We start from the raw sequence: 22,364 nt of genomic DNA, 5'->3' as shown, positions 1-22,364 counted from the left end.
ATTGAAGATTTATTGTTATTGCTGAGTACTGTGCAATTGAAAATTTCTTGCTATTGCACAATACTTAATATAATAAATTTTGGATCCTGATTTGGACAACTTGAAAACTGTGCCAATAATAAAAAAATATAATAAATTTTGGATCCGGATTTGGACCAACTTGAAAACTGTGCCAATAATAAAAAATCTAAGTACATGTTTGGATTCAGCATATCAAAGAACCCCAAGAATTCAATTTTTGTTAAAATCAACTAAGTTTAATTTTGGACCCTTTGAACTTTAATATAGACCAATTTGAAAAATGGGACCAAAAATTAAGAATCTACATACAAAGTTAGATTTGGCATATCAAAGAACCCCATTTATTCAATTTTGATGAAATCAAAACACAGTTTAATTTTGGACCCTGATTTGGACCAACTTGAAAACTGGGCCAATAATCAAAAATCTAAGTACATTTTTAGATTCAGCATATCAAAGAACAACAGGGATCCAGTTTTAGTCAAATTCCAACTAAGTTTAATTTTGGACCCTTTGGACCTTAATATAGACCAATTTGAAAATGGGACCAAAAAATTAAGAATCTACATACACAGTTAGATTCAGCATATCAAAGAACCCCAATTATTCAATTTTTGATGAAATCAAACAAAGTTTAATTTTTTTCCTAAACTGTTGGGACCAAAACTCCCAAAATCAATACCAACCTTCCTTTTGTGCTCATAAACCTTTTGTCAAAATTTCATAGATTTCTATGCACTTAAACTAAAGTTATTGTGCGAAAACCAAGAAAATGCTTATTTGGGCCCCTTTTGGCCCCTGATTTCCTAAAATGATGGTATCAAAACTCGCAAAAATAAATCCCAGCCTTCCCTTTGTGGTCATTAACCTTGTGTTACAATTTCTTAAATTTCTATTCACTTTTACTAAAGTTAGAGTAAGAAAACTAAAAGTATTCGGACGACGACGACGACGACGATGCCAACGTGATAGCAATATACGACGAACATTTTTTTCAAACTTTGCGGTCGTATAAAAACTAAAGATGAGGAACAACAGATTGATGATCCCGAATATAATTTAAAAAGAAAAGTAACGATGAAATAACACCATTATTAAACGATAAATGTTTGTTAAGGAAAACAGATTTCAAGCTTTCTGGCCAAAGTTTGGATAGAGGACCTAACCCCCCCCCCCCCCCCCCCCCCCCAAAAAAAATAAAATAAAGAAGCTGTGACCTAATCACCCGACTTCAGATGTTGAAGCATTTCATTCAACAATAAACCACTTCGCACCAAAGATGATTGCTTTCTCCTTTCATGGGATGCACTGCTGGTAAACAAGTTAATAATTCAATGAGGATTTGTTAACTTATAGAAATTAAACAAAGCACACTACTTCAGCTTATTTTCCCATGAACAGGGACACATTTTTTCACTATGCAATAGTGTCAAGGCCTTCCATAAAACCAAATCTTCAATCGTGTCATTTCTTAAATCAAATGTTGAAAGTTATTTTTGCAAACTGCTTCTTGCTGTACTGCATTTAAACCAGAACTTTGCCAGACCACAAGCAGTTACAAAAGACGGAGTGGCACGATATAGTATACACTTTCCAAAGTATAAGAGTGGCGGCTATATTACAAGGGAACAAAGATCAATCCATCATTCCGTAAGATTTCGATTTGAGCTATTATAGAAAAATTGCATGAAAATCCACAAATTTAACACTGCTATCTAACCAGCTTTCTATCTGAAATGTTTAATTTATAGTTGGAAAGATTAATACGTGTCACTAAAACACCGTCAATTGAGCTTGATGGACCAGCTGTAGGTTGTGATCCAGGTTGCATTGGTCGGTCAGACATGTCTGCTAGATCAGGATTCGTTACTATTAGGGCTACCTGTGCCTCTACATCTACTCCTACCACCGCGCCCACGTGTTCTGGTAGATTTTGGTGGCACTGTGTTGTTTCCGAGAAATCTACGTATTAATCAGATATATAAGGAATGAAACTGTTTTTATATAAAACACGATGTTGACGTTAGATTGATTGTTGGTTGCTTAACGTCCAGTGGCAACTATTCCATGCATATTCAGGACGAGAACAAGTTTACAATAAATACAATAGGTAGGTTGATACAATACAGGCCATCTGGGATGATGGTCGGGAAAATTTGGACTGCCACTAGAAAATGAGGGTATAGTGGATAGGGACAGAAATTGTGCCTTGCAACAGGCCACCTACAGACCCCTCAAAGAGTTGTTGCAAGGGTTCTTAGCGTGCAAAGAGCGTGGCACTCTCCTTACACGAGGCATCGGATTTAACGTCCCCTTCTGACCGGATGTGACTGCGAACTTGATACATCCCGCACAGCCAAACGGACGCCCCACTTCAGCAAGCGTTTTACTGCCGTTCGGAAGAAGACCAAGTGACCATATTTCTATATCCCAGTCACCCTTGGGGTGTCCTGGTCGTCGAAGGATTATAATTTTGTAAAAAGAAAATTAAGATTGATAGTTTCTTGACGCCAAACAAAAATATGAGATAAATAATAAACATAACCTTTATTGAGCTTGTGCTGTTGAGACTTTTCCTAAAATATATCGGTTTCCGTGTTTAGCATATATTAAAAAATATGTCCGACCTCCCTGCATCAGTTAAAACCAGGGCCCGGTTGTTCAAAAGTGTCGTTAAGCTATTGTTGTTAGTTAATTTCTGTGTTAAATTATGTTGTTCAAAAATATTTAACGACTGCGTTAACTAACAACTTGTTAAAAAATTTAACAACTAATTAATTTAACATTTTCCCACAACTCCCCTAAAATCCAACAATTCCTCCACTTCCTGTTTGAAAATGGCTGAAGAGCAACCCCCCAAGAAAATTCCAAGAATTAGAGGCCAGAATTTTTCAAGCATAGAAGTAAACCTTATAAGTAGAAGAGTTGTTGAAGAATTGGGTCTACTGAGAGGGAAATTCTGGAAGGATGTTACAGCAGATGCTAAAAACAAAATGTGGGAAAAGATAACTGCTGAAGTGAGCTACAGACAAGTTCTAACTGTAAAAACCAAATTTAGAAACTTAACAAGAGATGCCAAAGACAAATTCACGTATGAAAAAACGGAGAGAAACAGGACAGGAGGAGGACCTGCTCCAAAGCCAATAAGTGTTGCTGAGGAGAATATTATAAATGCCTTAAAAGACACCTCCTCCTTCAAAGGAATTGATGATGGGATGAAAACTTCAGTGGGCAAGTATTTTTGGTTTACTGATGTCAATAATGTGCTTCCATTTATTTCAAACAATAAATCAGACGGTTATTTTATTTCTAGCTTAGAAAATAATGCAGAAAATTAATATCTCTGAGTGCGTCGTCTGCTATGACATTAGGATATCCCTTTCAACGAAATTCCCTACAGACGTCGCCGATGTGCTATAAATAGAATTATGTTGTGTTATAATTACAACCTTCCTCTTACCTGATATATACAAATACCTTCTTGTGGTATTGATGAGAATAATGATCACATACAAATATCTTTTCATCGTTAAAAATAAGGTTTAACTATTGTTTGGCAAGAGGTAAAGTTTGTTGGCCATCACCTTTGGCGGTCAATTCTGTATTGCCCCTTACATCATCTTTTACCACAATGAAAAAAATTGAGCTGTGGTAAAATTTTCATAAAAAAAAATCCCATTACTTTTAAAGATTAATTAAATTTCAATAAAATTTACTTGTTAATACTTGTAACCAAGAAAAAACTTGGAATAAGTACTTCACCAAAAGTCATTGTAACATGTTTAAAGTCCATTTCGAAATAGCCCTGCATTAAAAATTGAGTTATCTTTCTTTGTGCCTGATTTTTTTTGTAATTTTCACTTTATCATTTTTACAGGGTTTCCTCAGCAGACAGAAACAAGTGAGAGTACACCAACACAATTCAGTATACAAGGTATGTATCTAAAGAAGATATTCATGCATAAACATTACTTGCAGTAATATTATAATTGTAACCATAAGTAAAGAGAGAGATTATTGTTACAAATAATTTGGTATAAATTTTAGAGTGTAAGTATACTCAATACAGGGGGGATCAAGCAATTTTAAAAGAAGTTTCAACTGTATGTAAAAAATGTTTGTATCTATGAATCTATGCAAATCAATATTCTTTGTCCTTATTCATGTATGCTCTGTATGCCCCTTGTGGGCCCATAAGAGTTCTTATGATCAATCAAATATCCAAAAATAAAATGATTGTTAAAAAATTGAAATATAATGTATCTTCATTTCATTTCTGAAAGCTCATCATCTGATCCAATATATTTTGCTGAACCTGTCAGCTCACCAATTCCAGCACAGATTGCTGTCTCAGGATGCCAGACATCTGATGGTAATCATTACATAGATTTTTGTATTATGTTAATCGTAAATTATTTTTACAATTCCGCATTTCAAAAAAATGAAGATGCAATGTTTCGGAATCAATATTTCATTAAAGAATTGAGGTTGATATAAAATTATATTGCTGTGAAAATAATCTATATAATTATATATATTTATAAATTTACTCATTGAGGGTCTAATACAGGATCTCTGTAATAGCACGCTTTAAGTTAATTGTGTATCTATTGACTTTCTTTCATTCAATTGGTCTTTATATATTTTCTCAAGTTGAAATTGACACAGAATATAATGACTTATGGAAAGAAGTAACAGCTATAATACTTTTTTTACTTTTTTTCTTTTTTACAATACCTTTCTCCAATCTATGTTGTTCAATTGATTGGGATTTTAAGTCTTGAATATATGTATCTTGACTTACACATTTAAATACATATATTCATTTATACATCAACTTCATTTACAATTTGGTGGATTGTTGTCTGAAGGTCTCTTAAGCAATCCTAATACCCCCGTATGTTTATATACTAAACAGATAACAAATGGCTTTCCCAATTGAATGGATTTACACCAGTAATATTTGGGGCCCTATATAGCTTGCTGTTCGGTGTGAGCTAAGGTTCTGTGTTGAAGGCCTTACCTTGACCTATGATGGTTTACTTTTATAAATTGTGACTTGGATTGAGAGTTTTTTCATTGACACTAATACCACATTTTCTTTTATCTACCCTATATGCAATGTATACACATTCAACTGAGGCAATTTTAATGTTTCTTTAATCAAAACGTTCAGAACCACCATCTTCTGTGGAGAGTATATGGATTAGGAGACTGGAAGATGTTCATCAGAGAAATAAAGAAACACGTTATACTGAACATGCAAACCTACCAGTGTCTGCCCAAATACCTCCTTCATGCCCTAAAAGCAGCACTCAGCAACCACCTAAAGCTAGGTATATGTTTTATATGAAAGAATACAACAGCCTTTTAATTTCTACACACTAAATAAGTTGGATATGTACTGAATGCTCTTGAGTGTTGTATATAGCTGGCTTTGAAACTTTTTTAGATGGAGTCATCACTGATGTACGAGTCTTTTGGATCTGAATACATCCTGGAATGTAATTGCTTATTGCTGAAGGGATTGTGATGATACATCTTGACTTAATTGGGCTTCCTTTGGACTGTGCCCCATATTTGTCTGATTGGAAATCATACCACATCTTCTTATGTATAAATGATTTGAATACTGATAAATATTCTTATAGTGCCAATAAATCACTCTTGTAAATGTTTTGTATGAGATTAATATGCATATTTGTTATGAATTAACCAGTTATTAAACTTCAAAAATAGTTCGAAAAGGAAAACTGAGTGGCTAAATTTAATAAAATGAATAATTGTATACCTTTTATCCATTGAATATGTCCAAAAAGTTCATACAGCAGCCCTGTATAAAATCAAGAGTTATCTCCCTCTTAATTGTTTCATTAAACTTGTTCTTAAGGATGAAATATGTCCTGTAAATGGGAATTATAATTCTAAATCAAATTATCTAATTTAACTACCTGTTAAATGTAAGATTTAGAGAAATATCCCAAATACTCATTTGCTGAATTAATTTAATGAAAGTCTGCATCCCCTTTTGTTTAAATATTTATCCGAAACAGTGATATAATATGATCAATTTTTGTTAAAGAGTATTAGTTAAAGGAATAAACATTTATGTATGAGTGCAGAAATCTTGGCCTTTGGAAAAACAATTTTATCTAAATAGTTATACTGGTTTATAATAACTATATTTATTTTAAAAAAATTAACAAATATGCATTTTTATTATATATATTTCAGTGAAAATAAACGGACAAAGAAACCCAAGAAAACTGCAGAAGACGTGTATGAGTTGCAGTGTCTGGTGTTAGAGAGCGACCTAAAAAGAAATCAGACTCAAATGGAACTATTCAAGAAGCAAATGGAGTTATATGATATGATGAAGAAAAAATTGGAAAATAGTTGTACAGAGTCAATGTTAGAGGCTCTACTTCATTAAGTTTAATCAGCATTTATTTATAGATCCATATTAATGTTATATTTTTTATATGTTTTATTGTTATTGATAAAATATATATTCAGAAAAAAGCTTTCTATGTTTTATTCATGATTTCAACGATTAAAAAATGTGGAGGAAATGTGGTCTCTGACACCTCTTCCATCCTGATTACCAAAGAAACGGTCCCCAAGATCTCCATCGTTGTCTATCACTAATCCATCACCTTCAATGTCTGGTTCATTAAGTAAGATGCAAATATTGTGAAGAATAGCACAAGCCATGATGATCTTGCATGCTTTGCTTGGTATCATTCTTATCTGAAACCGAAAAGTGAAAGTTATGTAGAATTATTGCCTTTTTTAACTATAGCATGTCAATTTTATTATAATTTTTATTATCTTATTATACAGGGCCCTATATAAAAATATTATCACACAGATAGATTCAGCATATAGATCCACAAAAAAATAAGTTTCTGATAAAAACCGAACAAAGTTTAATTTTGGAGACCTCAGTGTTGACTAATTTCTAATGGGGCCAAAATATTTAAATAAATAACAAGATAAGAACCCCAACAAAAAATGATTTTTTTTTTTAATCAACTGCATTTTTTATGTTCTATAGATACATGTATAGGAAGATGTGGTGTGAGTGATCATTTGCTTAAAGAATTTTTTATGCTTTACCTCTGAGTGTAATATGTGGAACCTTCTCTTCAGCCTCCCAAATGTTCTCTCTATCACACTTCTGGTTGAACAGTGGCATCTGTTGTACTTCTTTTGATGATCAAGTATAGGATTCTGATATGGGGTCATCAGGAATGGTCGACAAGGATAACCACTATCCCCCAGCAGTACACCATTTGCCCATCCACCATTCTGTTCCATGTAGGTACACACCTATACATAAAAGTTTAATTTCTTTTTACAGCAAATATTTGGTCAAAACTTCCATTTTTATATTTAAATTGATATATTCAGCTTCGCAGGGAGGAGTTACACTATTTACCTAAAATAATATTCAGCAAGACTATTTTTTATATATTCCCTTTTCATTTATTGTATATCAATATTTTTTTTATCATAAGCAACCCTAAAACTAATTGATTGCTGCTTTATATGTATAGAATAATTGATTTTTTAACATAAATTATTCACTAAAGATATTTCTATATTCTTTTCTCAGTTATTGTATCTCAAGATTTCTTTCAACAGGTTGCTTCTTTCTTAATTAATTATATAAATTTCCAATGATAAATTAATTATTTTGAACTGAAATTCAAAAGTCCTTACATTGACATTTTCACACCTTTATGTGTATCTAATGACAAAAAGTAAAAAATAATATTGATAAGAGCAAATAAAGGTGGATCCATGGGGGGACTGGCCCCCCTTACGTTGGAAAAATTTGGTTGAATATATAGGAAATCACTGAAGCATGACTGGAGCGGAAAACCCCCCCCCCTTTTAGGTCAGTCAGAGCCCCCCCCCCCTTTAGGAAAAGTTCTTGATCCACCACTGGGTTTTATGTCCAAGAAGAAAATTTTGACTTCCTGCAGTGGTGACCAATCCAAGATAAGAGATTTTAATTCTTTTATTGAGAAAATAAGAAGTCTGGACTGACTGCTAACATATAGTGCTTAAAAAGGAATATAACTTATAAAAGATGACCAACATTGCAATAAAATACATACCTGTGAAGTCCTGAATATGTGGGAGTCATGACTGCTACCTGGCCAGTTTGCATTTACGTTTGTGAATTTACCTGCAAAATATAGATAATATATAATGCAAATAAGAAAGAAATGATGTAATAGCATAAAAAATTTTACATGTAACAAATTGTCTTTGATTAATTATTATATTTTTCTAATTAAGAGGTGTAGCAAAAGTTTAAAGAGAGGATTATTTAGGATCATGCAACAATGGACTTTAAAAATAAAATTTATTTGAATCCATATTTTAAAAGTCTTGTAATGGTAATCTTAAAAGGGGGTGTCCAAACATTTTAAATTATTAGTGTATATAAACACAATGAATAACCATGACAACTGATGTACAATGCAAAATTTATGCCGTTACTTTTCTGGTTCAAATTGTTTTACGTTGTCATTCCGGAGACTTTTACAGCTGACTATGTGGTACGTGTCTCGCTCATTGTTGAAGGCCGAACAGTGACCTATAGTTGTTAATTTCTGTGTAATTTGGTCTCTTGTGGAGAAATGTCCCATTAGCAATCTTACCACATCTTCTTTTTTAAATGTATAGACTTACAAATTTTGACTCAACTGTATTGTTTCAAACTAGGAACCATGATATCAAATTAAAAGTTGTAATGCATGTTGCATAAGGCATAAATGTGCTGATCCAGTCATCAGAGCAACATCAAATTATAAATTGTACAAAATCTAGGGTACTCTAGGTTAATGTTTCTTTTTTTTTTTGGATTGAAAGGGGGAAATTCAAGAAATATATCAGAAACAGCAGTGGTGGATACAGGATAGGGAAACCTCCCTTTTTAAGATTATCAGTGTATTTGAATGGGGACATATGGTTGGAGCTCCCCTTCAGGCTTTATCTTATGTTGGGAACCCCCCTTTTTGGAAATGGCTGGTCCCTGAACAGAATCTTTTTCTCATTAAAGAAAACTAATATCTTCTTTTAATATTTGACTTACCAATATTTTAAGTTATCTTTAGTAGGTAAACCATATAAAACCCTAATCATGTCCTAGATGATCCGAGATGAACTGAGTGAAAGTGAAAGTAAAAGTAAAAGTAAAATGTTCTTTTCTGAGAAACAGACTATAGGGGTCCCAAAAAAAAAGTTGATACCAGTTTATTATTTACGAAGGTCAATGTCATATTAGATGAGAAATGTTTTACCTTTGGCATCACAAACAGCCTGCACATTTACAGAACGAATGATGCTTCATCTTCTGATGGAGCCTGGATACGGACGTGTGTCCCATCTATTTGCCCCTAGCACATTCGGGAAACCACTTAGACGGTAAAAGTCTCCTCTTGTTTCGTCCACATTCCTTGGCCACTTGATGAATTGATCCCGCTTGTTACAAAGTGATGTCAACACATCAGACACAATACGCGAGACAGTTCCCTTGTGCAAACCTGTAAATAGACCAAAAACATACAATTCGGGAGATCGTTTAAGAACAAAAAATAAAATGTGTATTTTACAGGCGTTTGTTTACATTTTGAAAATTAACAAATTGAAATTATCATTCAAACATCAGTCAAAGATCATTATAGCAATTGATTAACACAATTTTACTAATGTTTACTTAATTTTAAATCATATATGATAAATAAATAAATGAAATCTTACCTATTGTGTCTCCAACTACTTGCAAAAAACTGCCTGTAGCTAGAAATCTCAGGGTCACCATGACCATCTGTGGTACAGTGAGAGCATGGTTTCTCTTTGTTTTTCTTGTTATATCATCACTGACTAGATTAGAAATGAAATTAATTCCCTCTCTACCAAATCGATACCGTTCTCGTAACTCCTCATTTGACAAATTCAAAGAAAGGTCATCTTTCAGGCGAAAATGCCTTTCTTTTCTGTGAGGTGCAACAGGTACTTGTCTAAAGGTGGGCATATTTAACAATAACTTAAATATTTAATCGACCTCCCAGAAGTTGTTAAAGTTAACGACTCGTTATCATTATTTTTGTCGTTAAATTTTTTGAACAACAGTTAACGAATTTGTTAAATTTAACGACACTCTAACAACACTTTAACGACACTTTTGAACAACCGGGCCCAGATGGCACGCAGGCACAATCTGATGTCATCGGACACATTCTGGACACATACTGGAACAAATAGCAGTCAAATCGGGCACAATCTGATGTCATCGGACACATTCTGGACACATACTGGAACAAATAGCAATCAAATCAGATGCACATTCAGTTCATCAATCTTTAGATGTAAAATCCACATGCTGCGTATGGTAACCTCTCCTAAATATACCAGTGTACAAGGTAAATAATTAATCTCATAATACTGTGAACGGCCAAATTTTTCTATTTACCTGTGTGACGTACTGAAAAAAACATTTGTTTAATAGTTATTGTCTGGTGACATTAATTCCAACACAGTTAAAAGTTACAAAAACTTTTACAATTTAGATTATCAATCACAATCCACACCAGTCACGCCTCAGTCATTACAGCTATATGCGTAGTTTGCTCATGCAAAACTCTGATTCCTTTCACGGATTTGGCTATACTTTTTGGACCATTTAGATTATAGCTCTTCATCTTTAATATAAGCTTTGGATTTCAAATATTTTGGCCACGAGCATCACTGAAGAGACATGTATTGTCGAAATGCGCATCTGGTGCAAGAAACTTGGTACCGTTAATTGTATTTGCTCTGTTTATGTTCACGCTCGATTTGCGTATGTGATTACCTAGATAAAAAAAAAGCATTGATAACCTACACATGAACAAGATGATCTGCAGAATATAAGCTTTTCTGAACCATACCAAGACTCCATGAAGCTCTTGCATGTGAATTGAGAAAAAACCTATTTCTAGTCCTGAAATGATTATGAGCATATTTTGATACTCATTGCAAGCATTATTTAACTAATCCCTAGAAGTGGCATTTTCTGCATATTGCATTTTAATTAGATCACTACATGTATCTATGTTGAATTTGTCTATTCATGGTTTTTTTATAACTTCTATATGGGATTTTTCAGACACTGATTTTAACCGTAATTGTATCTGACATGAGATTATGACAGTCACTTATGCATTGTTGACAAATAATGGATATTAAAACGCATTTTCTTTTTGTTTGTAAGCATAAAATCAACAAGTGATTGTTCAAAGACTTTCATATAACAGGTACATTTTGATACTAGCTGTGATAGATTAAAAACATCACGTATATAATATTATTTATAGTTCAAGTCACCAAATGTTTTATCGAATGTGTCATGCTGCATTTACTAGTGCAATGAAAATTAAATCAAATCTTTTTTTGTAGACCACTATCAAGAAAACAGAAACTGGATACAAATGGAGCAGATATGAACACATGTGATGCTGAAGTAATAGTTAAGAACACACTCATAAAAGTAAAGCAGATGTGAACCCATGTAATGCTTAAGTAGCAGTTAAGAACACTCATAAAAGTAAAGAAGCAGATGTGAACACATGTGATGCCGAAGTAGCAGTTAAGAACACTCATAACAGTAAAATGGAAATTGATAGTGCGAGTGAGGCATCCTTGTACTTTTTTATGGCTTTTATCCGAGAGAGTAATTTTCAATCGATAGTTTCGTTATTTAGGTCGTCTATAGTTGACAAAATGTCTAATTCTCGGATACAAGAGATCTATAGAAAATTTTAGTAACTTCGACTCATCCGAAATTTCGAGTTAACCGAGTTCGAGACAACGAGAGTTAACTGTATTAAAAAAATATTTCGTTAGTAAAATATAAATGATGAGAAATATGTAATTTATAAATGCATTATGATAATATGACACTTTATACCATTGGGGAAAGTTATTACAATAGAACATGCTTTTTTATTTTAATTATTTTGATTTTAGATCTTCACTGTGATGTTAATGGTTGTGGCACAGTTTTGATATTCGATGCTGATCAAAAGCTGACCCGAAAAAAATGTTCGTCAAAAGTAGGCTGTAAAATTATGACAGTTGGAGATTCCAATTTTAAATTTGAAGCTAAAACTGGATGCATTGAATCTCCTATGCAAACTAGCAAGTAAGTTTTATAACTTTGGAAAGTTTAGAATATAAAAGTAATTGTTATATGTTTGTATATAATTTTATTTAGGATGTACTTGTTTGCGGAAATACGCAGGGTAGTTAAGGCAGTCACTATGGTTGTACAGGAATACCTGTCTGGGATTATGATGAGGTAATGTTTTATGTACATCACCATGTACTTTCTCAATTTGAAATCATAGAGAACATATTTGTCCGACACATTATGATGATTGGTGTTCGCCTTCATAATAATTTTTCTGTTTGTTTTCTTGTGTTTGGTGTTTCTCTCGGGTTTGGTTTGTTTTACGGATTTGTTCCCTCTTTAATGAATTATGGCTTTTTGAACAGCGTAATACTATACTGTTTCCTTTATAAACTATACTTGTAGGATTTCATTAAAATGTTTAAGTGGGTTTGATCTTTTGTTTTTGCATGTGTAAAGTACATATGTTCAATTTCATTTCTAATCAACAGAGTTAACCAATGATGAAAAAAGGAACATTTGAGAGATGTTGAAGCATGTAGCTACATGTTAAAATTTTGGAAAGCCCATTTATTGAAATCTGTAACCAAGAGGAAGCTAGACCTAAAATTTTTGACGATCCGAATGAAACATGTGCTGTAATTGTTATAGACTTTAGGCTATAAAATTTCTACCTGCACTACATGGAGAAAAAGACGATAGACTTCTTTGAGCAGCAGGACTATCATGGCATATGGCTGTGGCAATTTACAAAGATTCTGAACAAAACTTGAAGATATTATTTATACATGTACAGGGATGATTCCAGGTGTTTTCAAATGGGTCCTTTGAACATCAAATTGGGATTTTTTTTTATCCTAATTGGGAATATTTTATGCATAAAATCTAAGACGAAATCATATCATTTTCCTGTAAAAACGGAAATGTATATTAAGTTTAACCTCTACACTGATTTAAGAAGTTGTAACATTTGGAATAATTATGAATGGTCTACTGATTATGATATATATGATTCTGATCTCATAGATATGATCACAAGATTACTTAAAATTATTTGATTGAGACCAGGGAAGTTGTATTACATGAATATCATTGCACATGATGCACTAGTCCAAATAATTATGACGTCTTGAAAGGCTATTATTTTTTCTTTCTTTGACGCCTTACTTCAAAGTAACCTAGGCATATAACATATACATAAACATATATACCAGCTAACATAAATCTATGGCAAGCCATTTTACTATTTAATCAAATGTCAAGATATCTCATGTAAAATATAAAACATCTCATTTAATATATAAGATATCTTCTATAGTTTCATTTACATAAGATGTCTTATTTATTATATGAGATATCTTACATATTATATAAAATATCTCATAAGTTTATTAGAGATCTCATAAAGTATATGAAATATCTTATACATATCTTTCATAATTTACAAGATATCTTTTATAATTTACAAGATATATTTTATAATTTACACGATATCTTATATAGTTGATAAGACATCTCATATAGTTGATAGGATATCTTATATAGTTTATGGGATATTTTATAAAGAAAATTATATAAGATATCTATAAACTATATATTCTATAATATATCTTATATACTTGTTAAGATATCTCCTAAAGTTATTAAGATATCTTATAAATATATTTCAGATTATATATCTTATATAGGTTACAAGATATATTTAAGATATCTTATCAAGTTTATAAGATAGTTTATACGATATCGTATATAGTTATAAGATAGCTTTTAAAATACCATTAATATAGTTCATGGGATATCTTTAAGATATGTTATATAGTTTATGGGATATCTTTAAGATATCTTATATAGTTTATGGGATATCTTTAAGATATTTTATATAGTTTATGGGATATCTTTAAGATATCTGATATAGTTTATGGGATATCTTTAAGATATCTTATATAGTTTATGGGATATCTTATAAAGAAAATTATATAAGATATCTTATAAACTATATAATGATATATTTTATAAGATATATTATATACTTGATAAGATATTTCCTAAAGTCTTAAAGATCTCTTATGAATATATTTCAGATAAGCTATCTTATATAGTTTATAAAATATCTTTAAGAGTTTATTAGATAGTTTATAAGATATATTTAAGATATCTTATATAGTTTATAAGATATCTTATATAATTTATGGGATATCTTATAAAGAAATTTATATAAGATATCTTATAAATTATATATTTTATAAGATATCTTATAATAAACTATATATTTTATAAGATATCTCATATACTTTTAAAGATATCTCCTAAATGTTATTAATATATCTTTTGAATATCTTTCATATAAGATATCTTATAAACAATACATATAGTTTATAAAATATCTTATATAGTTAATAAGATATCTCATATAGTTTATAAGATATCTTAAATAATCTACAAGATATGTTATATAAATTATAAGATATCTCTTATATTTTATGAAATTATTCTAAAAATTGTAAATTTCATAAACTTTATAAGATATCTTATATAATCTGTAAGATATTTCATATAATATCTTATAAACTATACAAGATATCTTATAAAGTGTATAAGATATCTTGAAATTAAATTAAATAGCAAAATGGCTTGCCATATAAACCAATGAAAAAAAAATCATCCATTTGGTATTTTTTCAACAGGTCATCTTTATAAGTTTACCTTGATTAAAATGGATTTCAAATTGAACTGGTCCATTGTCGTATTCAGAAAGACAATTACAAAAGTGTATATACTTAATAGATAAGATATTTAAAGCAATTGACCAGTGAACCTTAAAATTATTTGGAAAAATTGTAGATTTCATAAATAAATAAAAGAATATTTGAAATTAACTTAAAACGATTTATGCATGTCCCGGAAAGTAATTCTCAAAAAGTTGATGGTATTCTAAAGAAAAAGAAAGGATCATTTTCATAACTTTTGAAACAGTTCCATATTAAATGGTGATATGTTGTATTTCATGAATGGTCTAATCATCAATATTATTTTTCAAAAACGCTCAAACTTTTGTCTCTTGATGACATAGAGCAAAATATAAAATAATTAATTTTCATCAAATTACATAACCATGAGAGATCGAGATCGGCGCCAATTAAAATCGATTCATCAATATTATATCAAAATTTGAATTTGCTCTTAGCAGAGGTCTGCTTTCACACCAATTTTGACAAACAAGTTTTCAATCAACCTGCTAGGCGATCTACTTTTACGAGATCAAATAATCCCATAACATTTTAATCAATTGAATCCGGCTGCTAAAATTGTTTACTACATGTTGACATAATTATAGATATCTATGACATAATCCAATCGTCTTCTAAAGTCAAAATATAGGACACTTCATAAACATATATACTTTGCCTATATTTTTCAACCTATAACGAATAAAGCCCTAAACTTTTCCGGAAATACAGATTTTATTTTATTTTCATGAATTGGGAATTTATATTTACAAATATTTTTTTGGGGCAGCTGGCCGATTTTAGGGCCGCCAAGCGGCCCTAAACTATATAGTGGAATCATGCCTGATATGGTGCTACAGGTAAGATCATGACAAAAAGATAATGATTTGATACTGAAAGAGATTTGTTTTGTCTTAATCAGACTAAAAACTTCTCAAAAAACTTTAAACTAGAGGCTCTAAAGAGCCTGTGTCGCTCACCTTGGTCTATGTGAATATTAAAGGAAGCAGATGGATTCATGACAAAATTGTGTTTTGGTGATGGTGATGTGTTTGTACATCTTACTTTACTGAACATTCTTACTGCTTAAAATTATCTCCATCTATAATGAACTTGGCCCATTAGTTTCAGTGGAAAATGTTAGTAAAAATTTACAAATTTTATGAAAATTGTTAAAAATTGACTATAAAGAACAATAACTCCTAAGGGGGTCAATTGACCATTTCGGTCATGTTGACTTATTTGTAAATCTTACTTAGCTGAACATTATTGTTGTTTACAGTTTATCTCTATCAATAATAATATTCAAGATAATGACCAAAAACAGCAAAATTTCCTTAAAACTAACAATTCAGGGTCAGCAACCCAACAACGGGTTGTCCGATTCATCTAAAAATTTCAGAGCAGATAAATGTTGACCTGATAAACAATTTTATCCCATGTCAGATTTGCTCTAAATGCTTTGGGTTTTGAGTTATAAGCCAAAAACTGCATTTTACCCCATGTTCTATTTTTAGCCATGGCTGCCATTTTGGTTAGATGGCCGGGTCAATGGACACATTTTTCAAACTACTAACCCAAAAGATGATTGTGGCCAAGTTTGGATTAATTTGGCCAAGTAGTTTCAGAGGAGAAGATTTTTGTAAAAGATTAATAAAATTTACGAAAAATGGTTAAAAATTGACTATAAAGGGCAATAACTCCTAAAGGGGTCAACTGACCATTTCAGTCATGTTGACTTATTTGTAAATCTTACTCTGGTGAACATTATTATCTATAATAATATTCAAGATAATAACCAAAAAGAGCAAAATTTCCTTAAAATTACTAATTCAGGGCCAGCAACCCAACAACGGGTTGTCTGATTCATCTGAAAATTTCAGGGCAGATAGATCTTGAACTGATAAACAATTTTACCTCATGTCAGATTTGCTCTAAATGCTTTGGGTTTTGAGTTATAAGTCAAAAACTGCATTTTACCCCATGTTCTATTTTTAGCCATGGCGGCCGTCTTAGATTGATGGCCGGGTCACCGGACACATTTTTTAAACTACTAACCCAAAAGATGATTGTGGCCAAGTTTGGATTAATTTGGCCCAGTAGTTTCAGAGGAGAAGATTTTTGTAAAATTTTAATAAGATTTACGAAAAATGGTTAAAAATTGACTATAAAGGGCAGTAACTCCTAAAGGGGTCAACTGACCATTTCAGTCATGTTGACTTATTTGTAAATCTTACTTTGCTGAACATTATTGCTGTTTACTGTTTATCTCTATCTATAATAATATTCAAGATAATAACCAAAAACAGCAAAATTTCCTTAAAATTACTTATTCAGGGGCAGCAACCCAACAACGGGTTATCTGATTCATCTGAAAATTTCAGGGCAGATAGATCTTCACCTGTTAAACAATTCTACCCCTGTCAGATTTGCTCTAAATGCTTTGGTTTTTGAGTTATAAGCCAAAAACTGCATTTTACCCCTATGTTCTATTTTTAGCCATGGCGGCCATCTTGGATGGTTGGCCGGGTCACCGGACACATTTTTTAAACTAAATACCCCAATGATGATTGTGGCCAAGTTTGGTTTAATTTGGCCCAGTAGTTTCAGAGGAGAAGATTTTTGTAAAAGTTAACGACGACGACGGACGACGACGGACGACGGACGACGCCGGACGCCGGACGCCAAGTGATGAGAAAAGCTCACTTGGCCTTTTAGGCCAGGTGAGCTAAAAAAAGAGTTTCATGATTTGTCATTCGGGAAAAATTTTCTTCAATGTACATTGCTTCCCTTTCCTGGAAAAATAAACATAATTAATTTAATACCAGGTTTGGTAAAGTCAAATGCACAGAGTTTTGTCATTTGATATTGCCATGTGATGATGGACTTTCCAATTAGATTCTCCTCTGAGTTCAGTATTTTTGTGATTTTACTTTTACCAAAATATTATTGTCACTTGTATTGTGACTTGCTTACTCGCCCTGTTTTTCCATTTTTCTTGGTTTTTGCACAATAAATTTAGTATAAGTTAATAGAAATCTATAAAATTTGAACACAAGGTTAATGACCGCAAAAGAAAGGTTTGGGTTGATTTTTGAAGTTTTGGTCACAACAAATGATATGTATCTGTATCGGAAACTCATTACCCACCATTTTTAGATAATCTTACCTGCAACTTTTTGTTAACATAAAAATTAAGAATAGAAACAAGGAATGAATAAAAGAGTCAGCAACCGACAAAAAAAGCAGTTAACAGCCCGAGCCCACCTATATATTTCTTTTTTTCTTCTTCTGAACAATTAATTATCACACTTTTAAAATTGTTGCTATGCATCATATTAAGAAATTGTATTCAGGCTTAGTTATGTCAAAGTATGACTGTGGTTGACAACCCCCAATAATTGTGTATTTCTTGAATTCCTTTTGTGCGTTTTGTAAATTTCATGGAAAACCAATTTATTTATTTAGTAGCTATGGAATCTTTTATTCGCATGGTATCAAATTTCGTGGTTTTCATTGATCGCTTAACCAAAAATGTAAGTGTTTAGTGAAATATAAAACTGTTGTCCAATTAAAGACACGGTACGATACCCTTTTAGGTTTTTTTTTCAAATGGACACTGGAATACCATCAATACAATACATCGAATATCAACAAACGCATTTTTCTTCTTCTTCTTCTTCCTTATACAGTTCATACCACCATTTGGTGTATTATCGAACTGATTTTGTACCATATATACAGAGGGTATTACCCTAGATTAAAAAAAACCAACGACTTATAACCTTCATATTGCTCACGAAAAAACAGTTCGATTGATGAAAGTCGTATTTCCGGTTACGACTTGTTAATTGTATCTTTCTTTATTCTCACAAGTAAACACAAAATAAATAATTTCCAATTGGGTTTGCTTTTGAAGTCCCAATTACGGACATTATTTTTTGCGGTCTGTGTTTCCGTTTGTACGTTCATTCGTTCGTTCGTTCGTCGTCCGTTTGTACATTGCTTCCCTTTCCTGGAAAAATAAACATATTTTATTTAATACCATGTTTGCCATGTGATGATGGACTTTCCGATTAGATTCTCCTCTGAGTTCAGTATTTTTGTGATTTTACTTCTACCAAATATTATTGTCACTTTTTGTATTGTGACTTGCTTATTCGCCCTGTTTTACCTGAGTACAATGTTCTCTACACGGTGTTAATTTATTTCGTCCGAGGTGCTTTTCTTGATTTGCCTTTATCTGGAACACTCAATGTAAAACATTTGAAATCCGAAGATTAGTTTGTGATTATGTCAGTTAATGGGCGCCACTAGTGATGAGTAAATGATATTTGGTATGCAGTTGTATAATCATTGGCATATCTCATTTCCATGGAGATTGTTTGACCCTACCCCCTCAGTTATGGTTTATTGACATTGAAATTTTGCTTAGTTGACATGTATTAGTTTGTATTTATGTTTGTTTAAAGAGAACTAATTATGATAAGTCAATGGTATCTGGTATGCAGTTGTATTAGCATTAATGGCACAACACATTTCCATGGAGATTGTCTTGTCATGTACCTTCAGTCATGTTTCATTGACTTTGAATATTTGCAAAACTTACATGTAATAGTGTTGCTATTTTAATTTCAACATTTGCATTATCAAAATTAAAAAAAGCGAGACATATCTCTGTGATAACAGTTTATTTTTATCAGAGATGTAGATGTAGAAATATGATATGGGTAACAACTGTGGCCAATCTTTTAATTAGGGTAAAAAAAGTGTCTGGAAATATTATTTTCACCAGTATTATTCTTTATAGTGATATTTTTTTTGTTTAAACACTAGTTTAATGCAGAAAAGCAGATTAAAAAACATATCTACAACAGACAAAAACAACTTCCACAAATGCATGGCTGCCAACTATAAAAAGGTAGTTGATCATCTGGATCTGATTTTAGAACCAGTTACAGCTGTATCATATGGCTTGCTTATTAGAAAGATAGAAAACGAAACCAAATGATGGTCCTCCATCTTTGGTTTTTTGTCTCGCCGCAGTATTTCGTTGCAGTTTGTGAGACATATGTATAACTTTCCAGCAGCAATAGCGGCGTCACAATAGTAGTTTTTATAAAGCCTTATGTTTTGTAAGATTAAAGACCTGGATATTTCATAAGATTAAAGACCTGGATGCTTCATATCTTGTATGCAGATACCTTATGTTACAAAGTGTTCGTTTGTCATGTGTCCAATGTCATTTCCTCAATTTCATGGTTCAGTGACTGATTGAAAAGAAATTGAGTTGTTTATGTAGGCAAAAATTTGCTGTATTCATATAATGTTTTGATGCTGTCGTCGTTGTCCGTTCGGTGTCAGCATTGTTTGAAAGCACATTGAGTTTCTGTACAATTACTTTAATTTAAGGGAATGGATCTCTTAACAAATATTACCTTCATTACCCCAAAAGGAAGGTTGGGATTGATTTTGGGGGTTATGGTACCAAAAGTTTTGGAAAAAAAGGCCAAAAACAGGCATTTTGTTTCCAGACAATAACTTGTGTGTGAGTGAAAGAATCTCTCTGAAATTTTACCATAAGTTTCCATATCACAAAGCGAAGGCTGGGATTGAGTTGTGGGGTAATCTTCCAATCATTCAGGAATTAGGGGCAAAATAGATATCAAAGGTACCAGGATTATAATTGAGGACACCAGGCACGCGTTTCGTCTACATAAGACTCATCAGGGACGCTCATATCAAAATATTTATAAAGCCAAACAAGTACAAAATTGAAGAGCATTGAGGATCCAAAATTCCAAAAAGTTTTGCCAAATAAAGTTAAGCTATGCCTGAGATAAGAAAATCCTCAGTTTTTCGAAAAATTCAAAATTTTGTAAACAGGAAATTTATAAAAATGACCAAAAAAGGGACCAAAACAAGCATTTTTCTTGTTTCCAGACATTAAAACATTTTTTTTTAATTTCTTTAAAGTTTTAAGCAGTAGGTTAGCTATTTTTGGTGTATGGAATGATTATAAGGGGTACATCTCAGTGTGGCAGATTTCATCTGACCTCAATCTTATTTTCATGGTTGATAAGTCAATGTTAAGGTTTTTGAATGAGATATAACGAGTCCAGAATCAATCCTATATATACCAATACATATTCTTAGTATTTGACTTTATTTCATAATCTATTTTGTTCAATTCAATATTTTATCATAAATATTTGTTGTTTTTTAAGGTGTTTCGGTTAAGGTTTAACTACCAAGGCTTTTCCTCATCAGGTATCCCAAGTCTCTAACTAATAAAATAATCAGTTTCGAAGTAAAGTTCAAAGCATCCATACGCATAGAATTTAAAAATTCTGCATACCGGGATACTTGAATGAGATATAATAAGTCCAGAACCAATCCTATATATACCAATACATATTCTTAGTATTTGACTTTATTTCATAATCTATTTTGTTCAATTCAATATTTTATCATAAATATTTGTTGTTTTTTAAGGTGTTTCGGTTAAGGTTTAACTACCAAGGCTTTTTCCTCATCAGGTATCCCAAGCCTCTAACTAATAAAATAATCAGTTTCAAAGTAAAGTCCAAAGCATCCATACGCATAGAATTTAAAAATTCTGCATACTGGGATACTTTTCTTTTTGGTAACTTTGTATTGATGTATTGTATTCTAAATTAAATCAGTTTATGATTTGATATAACTATTGTCTTTTATGTTGTGATTTATCCTATAACTTGGTTTATCCTATAACTTGGAGGATGTAAGTAGATCCTTCAAGTTTTTGTGTCTTTTATATGCTATGATCGGAGGTTTTGGAAACATGGTTTTTGTGCTATCATTTTGTTCAATTAGGTGCCAATGTTTTTTAATTGCTTTATTTAGTCCATTGAAGGAAGGATTAAATTTGGTGGCTAAAGTGAACAAACACTTCAACAGAGTTTACATATACAATGTATAATTTTTGAAATAGATTTAAACAAAATACAAATCAATTCATCTCTCAAATAGAGTAGAATTAATAAAATACATTTCATCTCTCAAATAGAGTTGAATTTCATATATATTCATTTCATCTCTCAATTAGAGTTGAAATAATTATACAAAACAAACAAAATTGTTTTGTCACAAAAATTTTTTTTATATAAATAAATTACTATGAGTAATAGAAAAAGATCTCTCAGAAAAAGGGATAAGAAAAAACGATTAATAAAATACAAAAGTAAACTCCGTATACATAATAATAACAAAGGCCATCTTAAACGCACAAAACACTTTCATGAAAATGTAAAAAAAGCTTTAAACTATATAGAAGTGTTTTCACGTGAGAATCTCACAAACTATGAAATATTAGTTCTTGCAAAGGGATTAAAATTTATTCCCAGTCCATATGTAAAATACATTAAACAAAATCTCTTACGAGATTTTGA

At 31.6% G+C, this 22,364-nt stretch overlaps 2 protein-coding genes and 1 pseudogene across 2 annotated transcripts; 2 read left to right on the top strand and 1 right to left on the bottom strand.

Moving 5' to 3' along the window:
• The first annotated feature begins 2,858 nt into the window (after positions 1-2,858).
• Positions 2,859-6,454, top strand: LOC139494151 (uncharacterized). Its single transcript, XM_071282325.1, has 4 exons — positions 2,859-3,252; positions 3,899-3,955; positions 5,198-5,357; positions 6,256-6,454. Exons 1-4 carry the CDS (start codon positions 2,859-2,861, stop codon positions 6,452-6,454), a joined length of 810 nt encoding a protein of 269 aa, XP_071138426.1.
• A 113-nt stretch (positions 6,455-6,567) lies between these two features.
• On the bottom strand, positions 6,568-8,205 carry LOC139494150 (putative nuclease HARBI1). Its single transcript, XM_071282324.1, has 3 exons — positions 8,148-8,205; positions 7,141-7,353; positions 6,568-6,771 (listed from the first exon to the last, which is right to left on the bottom strand). Exons 2-3 carry the CDS (start codon positions 7,339-7,341, stop codon positions 6,568-6,570), a joined length of 405 nt encoding a protein of 134 aa, XP_071138425.1. The 5' UTR covers positions 7,342-7,353; positions 8,148-8,205.
• A 2,221-nt stretch (positions 8,206-10,426) lies between these two features.
• LOC139494148 (uncharacterized) overlaps positions 10,427-22,364 on the top strand; it is a 31,663-nt pseudogene continuing 19,725 nt past the window's right edge.

Source organism: Mytilus edulis, chromosome 11 (assembly GCF_963676685.1).
Source record: "Mytilus edulis chromosome 11, xbMytEdul2.2, whole genome shotgun sequence".
Classification (NCBI taxonomy): domain Eukaryota; kingdom Metazoa; phylum Mollusca; class Bivalvia; order Mytilida; family Mytilidae; genus Mytilus; species Mytilus edulis.
The sequence above is the reverse complement of the archived record's forward strand: the minus strand, read 5'-3'. Positions and strand labels throughout refer to the sequence as shown.